The following is a 17,075-nucleotide window of genomic DNA, read 5'->3' as shown; positions in this document are numbered from 1 at the left end:
GGGTCTGTGGGAGGGAGGCCGGAGCAGCTGTCAGGCTGAAGTCCGGCCAGCGACGCGCGGCCGGGCTGCTGGAGGTAGCGCGGCGCCGGGCCGGGCCCTGGAAATGGTCCCCGGCGCCGCGGGCTGGTGTTGTCTCGTGCTCTGGCTCCCCGCGTGCGTCGCGGCTCACGGTGAGCGGCAACGGGTGGGGCTGCGCTGCGGGGCGGGGTTGGCCGTCAAGCTTGCGCGCGTCTCGGGTCGGGGGCCACGGGTCACCTTGGGGACCCTGCGAGTTTCGAGCAGGGCACGAGCGGGGACGGGCGGCTGGAGTTGGGTGGGTGCTAGTCCCCAGTGACATGAGCTTGGCGCTGCCTGAGTCTGGACTTAGAGTCCTCAGCTCCCCTTGTCGAAACCAGCCTGCCCTCAAGCCTCCCCCCAGGAGCCCCTTCTCTGGTGGCTGAGGGGGCGACTAGGAGGAATATGGGACAGCAAGTGATATTATCACCTGCTCACATACATAAGAGCTCACGTTCCTACCTGTGGACACACGTACATACCGCCTGTTTGCACCTTCACTAGCACAAAAATGTATCTGCGTGAGCATGTATGTATACCCACGCTTAATTTACACAGATCAGCAGATGCAAAAGGTCAGGCAAAGATGTCTGTGGGAAGGAGGGGGAGTTTAGTGCTAATCCAGAAGGCTTCCTGGGAGTCTACTTTTATCTGATGGGAAATCTCCACCTCCAGGTTAATAGAATGCATAGCTCTGTGCCAAGCCAATGGTGCTCTACCTGGTGGCTGTGATTTAGGCAGAAAGCCACCGTCCTGTGATCTTGGCACAGTTGTGACTTGGTAGTTTGTTGATTGACCATTTGACCTGTGCAGTGGCTTCCACATTTCCACGTTTCTCAATCTCTCTGGACCAAGGAAACCAGGGACTCAATTACAGCTAAAATATTAAACTTCAGTGCAAATGAAAAGTTCCCACACCCCAGAAAAACCTGGTTCTTCTGACAGTTGTCTTCCTCAGTGCAGGGTAGCTGGAAATAATTGTTCATTCATTCAATTACTTTTACTGAACACCCACTATCTCCTAGTCCCTGTGTTAGGTGATGTGAATACAAGATTGAATGAAGCTACAAACTCATGGTCCTTGTCTTAGGGGAGGAGGCAAACATTAGACAATTACAAATACTGTATAGTGTTCAGATTATGTTGAAAGGGCCTCCCCTGGTGGCGCAGTGGTTGAGCGCTGGGCTGCGAAGCTGCCCGCAGCCTCTGCAGCACCGGTTCGATCCCAGGCTGCCGGCGAGGGTCCCACATGGCGCAACAGACCTCTCCTGCTTCACCCGCTGCTCCCCTCAGCAGTGTATTTCGTTAGTCTGCCTGATCTGTTCCCCACTCTGGTGAATTCTCTCACCCTCCCACGCTTCTGACTGTACCCAGTGCTTGTATAAATAAATAAATAAATCTTAAAAAAACAACAACAACAACAAATTATGTTGAAAGTGGGCCTACCAGGTGGCTCAGGGGTTAAAGTCTCAGCCCGATCAAGCTATCACCAGCCATTGCAGCATGAGAAGCATGGGTTCGATCCCTGGCCAGGGAGCTAACTCACATGGCACAGCAGATGTCTCCGGTTTTGGCCACTGCTCCCCTCAGCAGTGTATTTCAGTAGACCCACCTGTTTTACTTCCCACTTTGCTTCTGGCGAATCCTTACCATCCTCACAACCCCACACCGCTGGCCTACACCCTAGTTTTTATATGCATAAATAAATGAAAATAAATCTTTAAAAATATTATGTGGAAAGGGCAATGAAGAAAAAGTACTTTTTGAATGTACTTTCAAATTGAAAGGGAGGCCAGTTATAGGGCAGTTTCTCTGAGAAAGTGACATTTAATCTATGAGTTGATGGATGACTAGCAGTGAGCCAGGTAAAGAGGTGGGGTGGGGTGAAGGTAGGAAAACGCCTATGGAGGGAAGAGCTTGCAAGAAGTGGAGAAAAGAAGAAACAAAGGAGGCCAGCATGGCTTAAACACAGGATGGATATGAGATTGGAAAAGTAGCTGTAGGTCATATGAAGCAAGGCCTTGCAGACAATAGTGAAAGAGTTTAGATTTTAAGTGCAAAGGGAAGCTGTTGTAGAGTATTGAAACCTCGGGCATGGTGACATAATCACACTTACTTTAAGACATTTTAAGAAGATCCCTGGCTATTGTTTGGGAAGTGGATCTTAGGGAGCAAGAATGGAGGCCAAAAGACCAGTTAAAAAGCTGGAGGTAGTCAGGACAAGATATGACAGTGGGAGGAGTAGGGGAGACAGTAGTAGAACCTGATAGTCAACTTTTAAGTTTTACTGAGAAATGTTTTGTACCCAAGCTACCACATCTCCACCTTGAAACCCCCAAGTCCACTCAGAGCAATAATGGACTACTTTATCCTCAGGATTACACTAGATCCCTCAGTCTTCCTGGATCACTTGTGTAAGCAGCAGCAGCATCTATAAATCTCTGGTGTTACTAATTTCTTTTTTTTTTTTTAATCCAATTTTATTTATTTATTTTTAAGATTTATTTATTTATTTACACAAGCACTGTGAACAGTCAGAAGCGCGGGAGGGTGAGAGAATTCACCAGAGCCAGAGCGGGGAGCAGAGCAGGCAGAAGGACTGAAGCACAATGCTGAGGGGAGCAGTGGGTGGCAGGAGAGGTCTGCGCGCCATGTGGGACCCTCCTCTGGTGGCTGGGGAGCAGCCAGGGATCAAACCGGCACTGCAGAGGCACTGCAGAGGCTGCGGACAGCTTTGCAACCTAGCGCTCAACCGCTGCGCCACCGGGGAGGCCCCTGGTGTTACTAATTTCTGTCTGCATCAACTCTGTCGTTTCAAGGGCAGAGCCAATTTGTCCCACCCACCTGGAGGACCCATTTTGCTAAAGCTGGATCCCTGGGCCCAGACTATCACTAGCCCAATTGAAGACACAGGGTCCGTGATTTGAGTCTGAACCAACTTGTTCCCTGAAGGCTTCTCACCTGTACCCTTTATCTTTCAGGCTTACGCATCCATGATTATTTGTATTTTCAAGTGCTGAGTCCTGGGGACATTCGATACATCTTCACAGCCACACCTGCCAAGGACTTTGGTGGTATCTTCGTAAGTTCAGAGAGCTTCTCTCCTCCCCTGCCCTCCACCCCCCATTTCTGATCCTAGCTTCATCTTCTCCACTAAGCTGAGATGGCCCTCACATCCTTCAAACAATACCTGGGTTCTGGGACAGGGACGGGAGCAGACTCCAGCTCTGCCCCCCAGTGGCTGAAGTGCAGAATAGCTTCCAGCTGCTCCACTGGGTCTAATAGACCTGGGCACCTTGGAGGGACAGACTGTCTTCATTGGGGTCACTAATTAGTGAAAGACCAAGGGCTCTGCTAGTTCCCCCTCTGAACGGTGTGACTTAAGGCAAGTTACTTCTCCTCTTTGGGTCCACACCAACTCCCCTATCTCACAGAAAGGCAGGTTGGAGTAGGATAAACCTTTGTGAGACCGAAGTAAAAATGCTTAAGTGCACACAGAAACCACAGCACATTTCCATCACATTTTGTGGGACTGTCAGCCTGATGACCTGACAGTCTCTTCACATTCTCACCAGTCTAATGTCTTACAGCACACAAGGTATGAGCAGATTCATCTTGTTCCCGCGGAACCTTCAGAGGCCTGTGGGGAACTCAGCAACGGTTTCTTCATCCAGGACCAGATCGCTCTGGTGGAGCGGGGGTAAGGACCACATGGGCATGGGCACAAGGAGGGCAGGCAGACACCTGTAGGGGCAGTGGTGTTTTGAAATAGCTGTTTATAATTTTAAGAAATGTCTTAAGATTATCCATGTGTTTTGGTAATTTGCTTTAAAGCCTTTTAAAGAAGTTCTCCATGATCTTTCATCCTCCCCGGGTGATGGTGTAAGGGGCGGGGGGGGGGGTAGGTAGGAACCGCTTTCCTTTGGTCTCATCACCACTTCTTCCAGGGGCTGCTCCTTCCTCTCCAAGACCCGGGTGGTGCAGGAGCACGGCGGGCGGGCGGTGATCATCTCTGACAACGCGGTTGACAATGACAGCTTCTACGTGGAGATGATCCAGGATAGTACCCAGCGCACCGCTGACATCCCTGCCCTATTCCTACTCGGCCGAGATGGGTGAGGGCTCCTTATTTTTGGCTGTGTCAGCACCAGGCTGGGTGCCATAACTTGGGGAGGTCAAGGGCAATCACCAGTCCCTTCCCTCAAGCCCCCATCTTGGGGTGCCCTAGTTGGAGGGAAATACAAGTCCTTGGGCACTGAAACCCCCCAGTAATGGGGACAGTGGGGCATGATGGGGTGCCGAGAAAGTGACCATCACCACCTCTCTTCATGCTCTCCCAGCTACATGATCCGCCGCTCCCTGGAACAGCATGGGCTGCCATGGGCCATCATTTCCATTCCAGTTAATGTCACCAGCATCCCCACCTTTGAGCTGCTGCAGCCACCCTGGACCTTCTGGTAGAACTGGTCCCACATTCCTGCCATAAGCAACTCTGGGCTGGGAAGGGGGAATCCAGGAATTCTGCTGTTTGGGATTTGGGGATAGCACTTGGGGAAAGGGGGACAGGTACAGGTCACAGGCTAGGGCCTTGGCAAGGCTAAGGGAAGCTGCACCACTGGCCTTCCCTTCCCCAGGGTACACCCAAGGGTATCTCATGCTGTGGGAAGAGGCAAGAGCCAGATCCCAGGGCTTCTGGGTAGAATGTGGAACAAAAGAAATTAAAGGCAAGGAACCCAGGAGCCATCTGTGACCTGCCAAGTCCCACCTGGCTCCAGTCTCCCCCACCCAGGGTCTCTTCCTCACAATGTTCTTCACAGCAGTTCCTGGTGTGGTTTAAGGATTGGGTGTTTGGGGACTCAATAAATCCTCAGACTTTTTAGCAATAAAGTCTCTTATCAGGGTTGCAATTGTGTCCTAGAATAATAAGAGTATAGGGGTGGGGGGAGGGAGGGGTGGTATACAAACACTCCTCTGATCCCATGCTCTTGTTTTGATGGGAGGAACTGACTGAGGCCCAGAGGGGATACGTGACTTGATCAATTTCCTGAGGACCAATGCTTGGACTGCTAATGTTGGATCTCAACACAGAAGACTCATCTTGCAGCTGGCACTGGGCATTCACACTGGACCTCAGAGGACCCTTCCTCTTGGGTCTTAGAAACATTTACACAGCAGAGTCAGAGACCAGAGATGAGCCCAAAGTGGAGAGCTGGAGCCCCTGTCTCCTGCTATCACCCTGTCTATCCTGTGCCCCTATGCACCACTTACTTGGCCTGCTGTGTGCCACAGCCAGCCTGTTAAACCACTCTTCACAAAGCATTCCTGCAGAGGCCTGTCACCATTCATATTTTATTGAGAATAGTGGGCAGGCAGGGTGGGAGGGGGTGCTAGCTTCTGTGAAGAACCCAATAGGCCAGACAGGCAGGTTCCATCTGGCTCCATAATCCAGGAAAGGGCCTGTGGGGCACCTGCCCTCCCTGGGATCCCTCAGGGGGGTGGGGTGGTGGCAGGCCTCTCAGGGAAGGTAGGCTGGAAGGAACTGAGAGTAATGGGTTGTAATTCCCACAGCATCCAACCTAAGAGTGAGAGGGGTAGTGCTAATCTGAGGGGAGAGGACACAGTCAGGGCTGATCTCAGAGTAGCCCAGCAAGTCTAGGTTTCTGGAAGACTTCAATGTTCTGTGGAAATCCTAAAGATGGAGACTGAGGCCAGGCGTCTCACTGACTCATTTTAACCTGGTCCCAAGGAAGACTCTAGAGCATCCTGAATTAAGCAGCATGGGCATGTCAACACCCAGGTTTCAGCCATGTTGCTGGAGTCCTCAGTGGGACAAGGGTATGAGGAAAGGGTAAAGATCCCCCACATGCCCCTTCCTCCTGAGGGAGGCAGCGGCCCCTTCTATACCCCAATTGGGCCAGCCACTGTGCCAGAGCCCACGAGGCAAGGCACAAGTGCAGGTTGTAGAGTCTGGGGGAGAGGTTAATCTTTACTATCCCAGATGTTTGGATGGTGAGAGTGAGGAGGTGGCGAGAGGGACGTAATCCCCCTGGCTCAGTGTTCTCCTGATGGAAGAGAGCCATAGGGAAGGTCCTCTGGATGCCCAGTTCTTCTTTCCTGTCCCTCACAGCTATGTAAGCAGCTGAACAGTTGCCTTATCAACTCTCACTAGCAAGTTGAGAAGGTGGAGCCTCAGGCGGATGGGTAAGCATGGCCATGGGGCCAAGGGGAAGAAATACTGTTAAGCCCTGACATGGTTCTAGCCATTCACACCCTGAAGTGAAGTGCCTCAGGGGAAGGCCAGTTTCGAAAGGCTCAGTATATAGCGCAGAGCCCAAGCCGCTCAGCAGCAGTGTCCAGGGCGTGAAGTCTGGTGGGGGATGGAGAGCCTAGGGTCCAGCCTCTGTCCTACCCGCCCGCAGAAACAGAGCTGGAAGGAGGGGAAGCAGGCAACGGGATTGGGGTGTTCCTTCCAAGCCTCTTCTCTGAGGGAAGGCCCCCTTTCCCGGCAGGATCTGGGGCAGGGCCTTTTCTAGGCAGGCAACATCACACATCAGTCATCTCATCCCCCAGCTCTGCATCCTCCTCCTCCTCTTCGTCTTCCTCCTCCTCTGAGGTCACGTTGGGTTCATCTGCCTCTGCCAGGCATTTGGGGCAGGAACAGACAAAAAGATAATTCTCCCTGAAGGGGGTGGGAGGACAGTGGTGAGAGTGAATAGTCAAGCAGTCATCAGGAAATAGGACCCGAGAGCCCAGCTGCCCACCACATCCCCGGCAGGCACCTGAGAATCTTGTGGCGGCTGTGGCGGCTGCGCTCCCGCTGACAGCAGTCTAAATAGCTGATACAAATTTCCTGGAAGGCAGAGAAGGGGGGCAGATTCTGAAGGCCTGTGTTCTCTATCAAATGGAATAATGGCCTCCCTACCACTGCCTTATCTCCAACCACTGCCCCAACATCCTATGTCTGATGCTGAGAGGGGACTGCAGCTAGTCTCAGGCCATGGTTAAAGGCAGTCAATGGCAAAGGTCTGTTTCTGAGGTCAAAGGTTATCTTGATGCGACACTCTGGAAGAAGATTCAACCAAACTCTTTGTCCTGTGCTAACAGCCAGGCCCCCAAACCCTACTAGCACCCCATGGTCCAAACCACAATGAGCCATTTCTCCTGATTTCTTAGGAACTACCAAAAAAAATTTTTTTTTTTTTTTATAAAAATGGGCTGGAGACAAGAACCTGGGTGCACAGCTATCTCTTTTAGGAATTATTTTTTGAAGAAGTGAGGTTAGAGCTTTCCCATGGAGAAAAGACTCATGTCTTAGGGAGTGTGGGATTCAACCCAACAGCCCCTGAAGCCCCATCCAATGCTGTTCCTGACCCCAAGAGAAAACATGAAAGGTCCATTTCCTCCCCACTCCCAGCTCTTGGCCCCTCTCACCTCTCCTGGCTTAATATCCTCCAAGGCAGTGACATGCAAAAGGAAGTTGTTTTCTGGGAAGGAGGTCTCTGCATTGGGAACACAGCTGTGGTTGCCTGGATCACAAGAAGCAGGTAATGAGGACAGTTGACTAATGAAAATATCAGCCTCAACTCTGCAGAGCAGTGGGTCCCATTCGCCATGTTCTCTGATCCTTGCTAAAGCTGAGTAAGTACTGGCAACCAATCCCTAACCAGTGCTCTTTCCTGAAGGCCACAGTGCACAGGCACAAATAGACTCCCACATCACTCCCCTCTCCCACCCCCTCTCCTCACGGGTCAACTAGATCCTCAGCTGTGTTCTGTCTTGCAAAGGGAGGAACAGGGCTATGAAAGGAACACCAAACCACACCACTTAACTCAGTCTTGTCTGCTACTGGACATCTGGTGATAACTGAACCAGGCCCTCTGAGAACTGAGTTAGGGAGGGAGAGAATGGCACTAGAGCCTGGGAGGAGGGGTCTGCAATGAGGAAACCAGAGGCTGGTTAGGGCTGGGAGGCTGAGATCTGGAAAAGATGACAGCCTGAGCTGGCGCTCCTCCTTTCCATCAGCTGCTGATGAGACTCACCTTCTAGCATGAGCTCCTCCTCCAGGATCCTGAGTGCCTCCTACCCTCTCATGACACTCCCTTGCCAAATCTCACAGGGCAGTGGTGGTGCAAAGTCCACACTTCCCTTTGCAAGAATCAGAGATATGTGCCCTTGTCTTAAGACAGCGTTTAGTCCACTGCAATGTTTTGTATATAAACATATTAAGGCACAAGCAGTCCGATGAATGTATAAATGAAAACATGGTGTAATCAAATGATCCAGGGGAATCTAAAGGAAACTGAAGACCTAACCCTGCACCAGACTCAACTGCATCAGCCTAGAAGGGGCCAAATAAGAGAGCTGAACTGTGGCTGTGAGGCCCTCCCTCCACAGCACTGTTGACTCACAGCAGCTCTGAAGCACAAAGAGGCCGGATCCTTCACAGTTAAGAAACTCGCCAGTTGCTGTAAGACAATAACATGCAGATGTTATTCTATCCATTTTCTAGATGGAAAAAGAAACCAGGCTTACAAGGACAGGTACTGGTTCCACTGTCCTGTCACCCTACCAGGATGCCCCACCTGCCAATCCCTACCATTTACCTGAAGTTGCTTCTCAGAGGCACAAGTCTTGCTTTTTTATAATCACTATCGCCCTATCTGTGAGCCCCCCTCACCCCCCCCCCCATCTTCCGAAGTCCAACTCTAGCAACAAGCCTCTGTATGGATCTCAGGGCATTTCTTGTCTGCATGTCCTAGTGACAGATGTGAAGCTTCCACTGGCACACAGGGATTACCTTTCCCAACCATGAACTCAAAGCTCCCTGGGGGAAGACTGTGTGTCTGCCTTCTGACTGGGGAGGCGGGGAGATGGATCTCCAAGGTTGGGTAAGGTGAAGACTCCATGTTACCAACCTGCCTCGATGTCCTTGTAGAGCTGATCGATGTAGTTGTCCAGTTGTTCTCGGTCCTGAGGTTTCAGCTCCAGAGCATCACAGGCATGAACCCACTGGCTCAGGGAGCTGGGGGTCCCAGCCAGCCATAGTTGGAGAAGGAGGCCCAGCTCACAGGGCTCTCCACCCCAGGCAACTTAAGCCCATTTCTTTCTTGAGGATGAGATCCCTTTTTCCCCAACAGACCAGTGCTCCCAAGAGCAGACTCTACTTCCTCAATCTTTCTTACTCCACCACTGTGTCCAGTCCAGAATGCTGGCACAGTCACACTCTGCCCCACCCTAGTTTTCTTGAACAAAGCTGGGGCTACCTTCCTCATTAATCTCCCACCCAATCCCCGAGGGCCAAGTCCAAAACTCTGAAACATTCTCTCCTAACCTGGTCCCAATTCCTTGGCCATTGGTACCAACGAGAGCAAAGAGAGACCGGAATCCATCTGGAGTGAACCACTGTGGGGGAAAGAGCAATAAGCACTCAGGTTACAGTCACTTGCTTTTCTTCTTGTCAGGAAATCTCCCATGAGTCAGCCCTATCCCAACTCCAAAAGAGCCAGTCAGCTGTCCCAGCAGGAACAAGAGATGCTCACCCAATTGCTCCTGGAGAGCAAGCGGGGCTGGGAGGCCCCTGAACCTCCCCCATGCTCACCTGGCTAAGTGCTTCCTCATAAAGGGCCTCTGTGAAGAGTCTCCGCAGAAGTTCCAGCTGGCCCTGGTGTAAGGGAAGCAGGGAAAGATTTGCATCCCTATGAATTTCCCATTAGCATCCAGGCACAGCCCAGAATACCAGGTGAGGGGAGGAAAGAAAAGGGCCCTATCCGTAGACAGGCTTTTCTGGTTTTCTGGGAGCAAAGGAATGCCACAATCCTTACCTACAAAGAGCAGTTTTGTGGCCCGCTCCATTGCAGGGTAGCACCCCCAAACTCCTATTTTCCAGTACTGGTACCAGTGGGGCTGAGGCAGCCTGGTTTAGGACATCCATCCTCACCACCACCCTCCAGGCTTCCTGTTCTGACCTCCTGTCAGCAGGAGTCCCCCTCCTTCCCTCAAAATTCCTCTTAGGAAGGTGTGGTCCAGACATCCTTTCACACACCTGCCTCCACCTCTAGGCAGCGCATACAGGGAGCGCTGCTGTGCTCAGTGAGAACATCTGACTCATGGGAATGAGTGCCCAATACGCTGTCAACTCAAATACTCCTTTTCACATGGTTCCTTGATCCTGTGGATTCCCAATCCTTCCTTTCCCATCACCCCTTAACTGCCCACTGCTATCCTACTGTGGGGTCCTACATTCTTACACCAGAGTACCTCACCCCTCCGTCTGTCATCCCACTTTCCAATTTTAGGCCCACATTAGGTCATAAAATTAAATAGTAGTAGAAATATAAGTCCTCTAAATAGATTTTTGGCTCCAGGCTCTCAGCCTTTCCTGTGGTAGGAAAGGGGCCAAATGTGTCCTCATCAGGCTATTGGGGGTAAAGGGTGATCAACAGACCTTGAATTTGTCCCCCAGGAGTTTGTGGACAATCTCTTCCTCCTCATTGGCTGTTTTATTACAGAACTGGGAGAAGAGCCTGATCCAACGATCCTTATCCTTCGCCTGCAGTGAATAAGCAAACATTCAGGGTACACATGTGGACTCCTGGACATCTGCTTCCTTACCGTCACTCCCACCTACATGGGAAGGCAGCCTGTGATTCTAAAGCCTCTGCCATTGGGGGAACACCATCACACTTGAGTTTCTAGGGAGCCCTCTACACTCCCTGGGGCCTTCCTCCCCACCCTACCCACACCCAACCAACTCCCCAACTGGGGTCAAACTAGCCAACTCAACAACACTAGGAAAAACAGAAGAATGAGCCTGAGGAGCAACAATATTAAACAGAGAGTTGAGTGGCTCCTCCTACTTCATGCAGGAGATGTAGTCCTGAAGAAGTGGTGCTCAGAAACTGAATGCATGGATTCTGCTGCACGAGAAGTCCTCCCTTAGCTCAGTCTATAGACAAGATGACCTTTGTCCTCTCCTCCTACCAGATTTACAGTTAGTTACTCCTAAGGTTTATGGAGCAAGCAGCTCTCCTTTTAGAAGCTCAGCAGAATTGCTGCATCCAAGTCAGCATTTGAGGCGAGGAGGAGACTGAAGTCAAGAACTGAATGAGGCCAGAGTCAGTTTGCCCGGGAGGCAGGTGGAGTCACCTGCTTCACTGTGGCCACCATCCGTGCCATCAACATGATGCTTGCTGTCTCAGGTGGATAGTGAACACTCCTGGGGAGAAAGAAAAATATTGGGTCTGGAAATCTACCCCCACCCTAGTATCTGAGTTCAGGGAAGCCCAGTCTGATTGTTACAGAGAATCCTTCCTAGCAGTCCCACAAAGAGAGAAATTGGCAAGGACTTGGTTTTACAACCCTGTGGGCTTAATGGGCTGCTTTCTGAGAGTATGTAAAATGTGCTGGATGGTGGTGCTGGCAGCTCAGAGGAAAGCGGGTAGGGAGGAAGGTAAGGTGGGCTTGACAGATGTGACCCCTGTTTAATCCTAAGAATGGATAAAATCCAGGGCATGGTAACTTAAGAAAAACGGTTATATCTGTTAAGCCCAGGCAAGCAGGGAGGGAAGGACAAAGGGAAGAACAGATGAAATGTTACCTACCTCCATGCTTCCTGCAGTTTATTGAGAGGATGCAGAGGGTCATCTTGGGAGGGGCCTGGGCACAGGACCTGATGGTATTGCTCAGCAGCTGCCAGGCGACATTCTGCACTGCAGTATATCACCTGTTTGGGGAAGATGGTGGAGGTCAGCACCCTAGGATCTGGCCGTGGGCTGAGGCACACACATCCCACATGGTCCTCACATCCTCTAGCTGCACTCCTTCCACAAAGAGCTCTGGGTGGTAGCTCAGTGGTACGACAGAGCATAGGGTGCTCTGAGCATGTAAGAGGCGCTTCTGACCCAGGCCTGTAAATTCATGGGAAGGAAACAGAGCTCTGCAGCTAGAGGGGAGAGTCTCCACCAGGATCCCAGGAAGTGAGCTAGCTCCCACCAAGTCCATTTTCTGGACAGTGGGGCCAAAACAGGGAGGACAAAACTTGAACAGTAACTGAGCCTTTGCAATCTCGACCCTACATTGTGGCTCTCAAGAGCTGTGACCAGGTTTGTCCTTATTTCTGCCTCCCTGAGGAGGACTTTATGAGCCTCCTTTCAAGTACACTCCCCAGGGGTGCTCACCTGGCATTGGGGACAGTTCTGGTGGAGGTCCTTGCGCACAGTGCACAGCTCGGGGTGTGGCAGAACCTGGCCTGGTTTCCCAGTTAGCCGCTGGGCGTTCTCCTCTGCTTTCTCCAGTGCCCGCAGACAGTGGTCACAGGCTGATGGAGAGGGCCAGACATGACAATGTCAGTATTTTGAGAGCAGCAGCCATATTTATCCTTTTCACAGCAGTATCCCCAGAGCTAGAATAGTGCCTGGCACACAGTAGGTGCTTAACAAAAGTTGGGGAAGCGAGTGAATGAATGACTGTGTTAAAGAATTAAGTTAATGAGCTTCATTCATTCAAAAGTCAATGATTTCCTTGCAGCAGTCTGTCTGCCCACCTGTGACTATGCAGGTGTTTCTTTTCACCAACTTTCTCTCTCTGCAGGGCAGCAGCCTCCTGCCTGTCTGTGACCTGTACCATGCTGGGACTTCTCTTCACTGACTTCCCTCAGTGGAGGCAGCTCTCCTGGTTGCAGGCCGCCCGCCTGCAACCATGCAGGCCTCTCTCACCAAACCTGTCCCTTTTGGGGCAGCTCTTCCTGCCCACTTGTGTCTATGCAAGTGTCCTTTATTCTTCTGTCCCTTTCCTTAATAAATCTCCCCTTTAAATATATTTTTTTTAAAAGAAACAAAGTCAGTGATTTCCTCTTCTCTCTCTGGAGTCTCCATCCACGCTGTCAGACTCTGTGTCTTGATGGGACTTTATTTGTAGGGCTTTCCTCCCCTGCCAAACTGGGCTTTCCCCACATTCTACAACCATTCTGACCCTCCTTTCAGTTTTTCTCTAGCCTATGAAAAGGGTGAAAAAAGCATGTGGCTGGTCAAAGCTTAGCTTTTGACCCCTATGTCAATCTTTTTTGACCAAGGAGCACATGGCCTTCTCTTTGGCAGAGTCCTTAAGCATGACGTCCAGTTCCCTATGGGCCAGATTGAGTTCTACCTGCATGACAGTCCTCCCCTAGGGAGCGCTTCAGTCTCTCACCTGCAGGCTCACTGCACCCAAGTGCCTGAGATTAGACAAAAGCATGGTTTTCAGGCAAGGTTCTCCAAGGGAAAAGTCTTTCTTCCCAATACCCAGAATCCCAGAGTCATCAGCCATGGGGAGTGGGCACGATGAGCTCACCTCTGTAGCGATAAAGTGCATTCCAAAGAAACTGTGCAGCCACCAGGGGCCGTTCCACAAAGATGGTCTCTCCCTTCCGGATCAGCTGTGTGGCAAATAGCCCTTTCCCCTAAAAGGGTAGGGAAGGAAAAGGATGGCCATAAGGAGAAAGAGGACAGGGCTCCAAAGGCCAGAGGGCCACCCAGCCTCACCCCCAGGTGCTTCCCACTCAGCAGTGGTCTCTGCCTTGGGAGGGTTCATGGAGCATGGTCAGCATCCCTCACACAGCCTCCTCTGAAAATGCAGTGCTGACCTACTTTCAGTCACATTGCTTTCAGTTTGTTTAGGGCAGAAGGCCTTGGACAGGGAGTGCCATGTCAGCCATCTCACACCACTCAGAGAATTTTTAGACTGGCCAGAGCAGGGCCAAAGCTCAGAGCAGGCTGCAGTCTCCTGGAACAGGAGCTAGAAATGACAGCGCAGTCCCTTCTGAATCCCATGTGCCCCTTCAGGATCCTGGCAGTGATGCTACTGCTCAGGGTTGCAGAGAAAGTCAATACCACAGCAGGAATGTGTCCTACTTCCCTAGTTGGCTGGGTACTTGTGACACCTACCATAGTACCTGGTCCCCAACAACTTCTCAGGTGTTCCACTGAAAGGAATGACTGTCCTTGGTCCTAGAGCTAACTTGTTGTTAATCCTTATAGCTATGGTAATAGCTAAGGTAGCTAATAGTAGCTAAGGTAGTTTTCAGGATGCAATGATGTAGCACAGGTAAATGTAACTCATGAGTTTTAGCTCCTTACTACTCAAAGTGAGGTGAGAAACTGACAACATGGGTATCACCTGGGAGACTAATAGAAATGCAGAATCTCAGCCAGAGCTGCAGAATCAGAACCTGCAATTTAACAAGATGTGCCAGTGATTCATATGCATGCTGGAGTTTGAGAAGCACTCATATAAAGGGTGAAAGATGAGAAAACCATTACTGAACTGTCATCCCTCATGTACAATGGGACTCACTCAGGAGACAGCTTCAGAATCCAGGCAGTCACTAGGCCTGCCAGGCACTTACTCTCACCATCCACTTAACAAAGAGGGGTGATGCCTCTGCCAACGTTGAACTGTCACAAAAATGTAGAAAAATCATTCAGCAGAGTAGTGAAATGTCCTGTCATGTGGCTTCCCAGGTAGCTCCTTATTTTCTTCTAGCACTGGTGCTATGGCTAGACAGGAATACCTCCCAAAGTCAGAATAGCATGGGCTATTCTGAGCAACTCTGGGGCCTCTAACAGGATAGTGACACAGCTGACAGCTAGGCAAAGCTGTGATGGCACCTCTGGTTGTCTTCCTGGAGCCCTATAGCCATGCCTAGTAGCTCTTGGGGCACAATCTGGCAAAATAAAAACTTGGCCTTCCTCTGTGGGACAAAAATATATGAACAGGGATCCATAGCATCTCTGGTGACCTCAGCGCTCAATACTGGATAAATATTAATTTTTTTCTCCCTCTTTCTGGAGAACCAAATATAGAAAATATTTGGTAGTTAAAACAAAGGGAAAAGAATCAGAGTTGATTTTCTCTGAAAACACTCACCTTCAAAACGTGTCTCAAGAAACACAATTCCACTCCATATTACCATGAAGTGGAGAGAACTGAAGCTGAACTGAAAGGGCACAAAGCAGGCCAAAAATTTCCAATTTGAAGAGTAACTTTTAGAAAAGATGCAAAACTCTTAAGACTATGTAGTAAATTTAAAATTTTATTAAAATAATGATTTTCTAGAAAACTAAAAACTGCTAAGAATGAATTCAAAAGGAGGAAAGCCTAGGCAGACTAAGCAGCAGTAGGGATATCTGACTGATGTGCATCAGTAGGACATTTGGGTTGGCTTCCATTATATATGGTCAAATTTCTGTACTGATTGGTCTATCCCTGGCATAGCGATTGGTGAAAATATGAAAGTCATTCCTGGCAGTATCTATAGAAGCAATAGAGATATAGGTCAAAACAGAGAAAGTGGTCAAAAACTACTCCTATGTGAGGCCCCCTTGTCTACTTTCTCAAACCAAGAAAAAGCAAATATCATGTTCTTGAAATATTCAGAGGGAAAAGGGAAAGCTCCACTTTACCCCGCCCCCCAAAAAAAAATCAAGCATATATGCCTAATGTGGTAACCCGAGTAAGACAGCACAAATACAAAAAATTACAAACCAATCTCACCTGATGAATACAGATGCAAAAAGCCTACCCAGGATAATCAATCTTGTCACCAGATGGGATAGGTATGTGACCAGGTATAGGCATGGGGAGGGCAGTCAACTCACTCTTCCTGAGCTGGGGTTTTGACAAGAAGGCTTGGATAGGACAAATGGGCAAGTAGAGTGACTGAAGTGATGAAGTTGGGGGGGGGGGGAAGGAAAGAGGTAGAAACAGAGGACTAAGTGAAGGTATATCTGTACATAGGAGTGATGGAATGGAGACACCATCAAACTGTCAGCTAATGGAGAGTACTAGAAGCCAAGGAGGTAGAGATAGAGATGCGAGCATCTGAGGCAGCCAAGGATGTTGGAGACCTAATGACAAGGAAGAGGAATGCTCCAGATTCCTCTGAAGTGAGAAGAGGGCAGATGGAAGGCTAGGTTGAGAAAGAGGATTGGTATGAAGATGTGGAGAGCAGGAGACAGATGACTAGAAGGCTGACATCTTAGGCAAGGACCAAGGGTAAGCACAGACGCTACACATAATGAATTATTCAACCTCACTATTAAACAAAGAAATGTAAATGAGAACAAAGTGATACCATTTGTGCTTATCGACCAGCAAAGATAACTAAGAAAGAAAATACTCAGTGCTAGGTACAATAAAAGCATACATATGTGCACAGAGTTCCCAGACCTTCCACCTCATGGTTAAAAGATACAACAGAGTCCATAAATAAGTAATTGGCTGAGTGAACTGTGGCTCTCCCATGAAACAGACTATTATTCAATTTTTAAAAATGAATACGTACAAATAGGTTTGTTGCTAGCCAAAGATTTAGGGCTGCATCAAAAGCAGTTTCTGAAAATGGAATTTTAATATACACATACTTAACAAACACAGGATTTAAGTGATGTTTACTTTCCAAATTCCGTGGTACTCCAAGGGCCTTGGTGAAGGCTCTTGCCTCCCCCCAACCCTAAACTCTCAAAAAGTTCCCTGAGGATCCAGTCTTGTACCTCAGTGCCCTTTACTCAGCACGTCCCCGCCCGTCGCTCCCTCTGTCCAGCATCAAGGTCCCCCAACCCGGCCTGGAGTGGCAGGGCCGCAGGCAGATAGGCCCGGCTCCGCGGGGGTGCACTGAAACCCTGAAGACCCGATCCACCGCGTGACAGCCCCGGAAGCCTGTGCGCAGGGACAGACTGGGAGGCTCCGGACAGCGAGCAGCGACTGTGCTCAGTGTAACATATGTGCGAAAGGAGCCCCCAGACTCCCGGCATGGGGTCCCATGGGGCTGGCTCCGAGGCCGGACCGGGTGGGGGCCCCCCGCCGGGTCTGCACCGGCCTCACCTTGGCGCTGCTCACAAAGCGGACTTCCACGGAGACCCGGGCCCGGCCTGCCACGCCCACGCAGAAGGAGAACACGTCGCACATGGAGGCCGCCATCTTGGGCGCGCCTCCGCCTTCTGACCCTTGACCTCGTGTCGACCCGAGAGGCCCCGCCCCCTCCGGCC

The 17,075-nt window shown here is 50.4% G+C and overlaps 2 protein-coding genes across 2 annotated transcripts; one reads left to right on the top strand and one right to left on the bottom strand.

Moving 5' to 3' along the window:
• Positions 1 to 29: 29 nt before the first annotated feature.
• On the top strand, positions 30 to 4,961 carry PRADC1 (protease associated domain containing 1). The gene is made up of 5 exons (XM_037527623.2): positions 30 to 170; positions 3,036 to 3,136; positions 3,645 to 3,754; positions 4,002 to 4,169; positions 4,395 to 4,961. Exons 1-5 carry the CDS (start codon positions 104 to 106, stop codon positions 4,513 to 4,515), a joined length of 567 nt encoding a protein of 188 aa, XP_037383520.1. The 5' UTR covers positions 30 to 103; the 3' UTR covers positions 4,516 to 4,961.
• On the bottom strand, positions 4,442 to 17,027 carry SMYD5 (SMYD family member 5). The gene is made up of 13 exons (XM_037527622.2): positions 16,912 to 17,027; positions 13,381 to 13,489; positions 12,231 to 12,370; positions 11,655 to 11,776; positions 11,200 to 11,269; positions 10,499 to 10,603; positions 9,653 to 9,715; positions 9,386 to 9,456; positions 8,970 to 9,076; positions 8,463 to 8,519; positions 7,486 to 7,580; positions 6,834 to 6,904; positions 4,442 to 6,733 (listed from the first exon to the last, which is right to left on the bottom strand). Exons 1-13 carry the CDS (start codon positions 17,005 to 17,007, stop codon positions 6,598 to 6,600), a joined length of 1,242 nt encoding a protein of 413 aa, XP_037383519.1. The 5' UTR covers positions 17,008 to 17,027; the 3' UTR covers positions 4,442 to 6,597.
• Positions 17,028 to 17,075: the final 48 nt, after the last annotated feature.

Source organism: Talpa occidentalis, unplaced genomic scaffold (genome assembly GCF_014898055.3).
Source record: "Talpa occidentalis isolate TD23 unplaced genomic scaffold, MPIMG_talOcc4v2.1 talOcc4.5, whole genome shotgun sequence".
Lineage (NCBI taxonomy): Eukaryota > Metazoa > Chordata > Mammalia > Eulipotyphla > Talpidae > Talpa > Talpa occidentalis.
This window is presented reverse-complemented; position numbering and strand designations above follow the sequence as displayed.

Coding starts and splice junctions, on each gene's coding strand:
- PRADC1 (XM_037527623.2), top strand. CDS start 104: ATGGTCCCCGGCGCCGCGGGCTGGTGTTGTCTCGTGCTCTGGCTCCCC. Junction 3,755..4,001: donor ATCGCTCTGGTGGAGCGGGG/GTAAGGACCACA, acceptor CACTTCTTCCAG/GGGCTGCTCCTTCCTCTCCA. Junction 4,170..4,394: donor TTCCTACTCGGCCGAGATGG/GTGAGGGCTCCT, acceptor ATGCTCTCCCAG/CTACATGATCCGCCGCTCCC.
- SMYD5 (XM_037527622.2), bottom strand. CDS start 17,007: ATGGCGGCCTCCATGTGCGACGTGTTCTCCTTCTGCGTGGGCGTGGCA. Junction 13,490..16,911: donor GCTTTGTGAGCAGCGCCAAG/GTGAGGCCGGTG, acceptor CTACCCTTTTAG/GGGAAAGGGCTATTTGCCAC. Junction 7,581..8,462: donor CTTTGTGCTTCAGAGCTGCT/GTGAGTCAACAG, acceptor CTTGTGATCCAG/GCAACCACAGCTGTGTTCCC.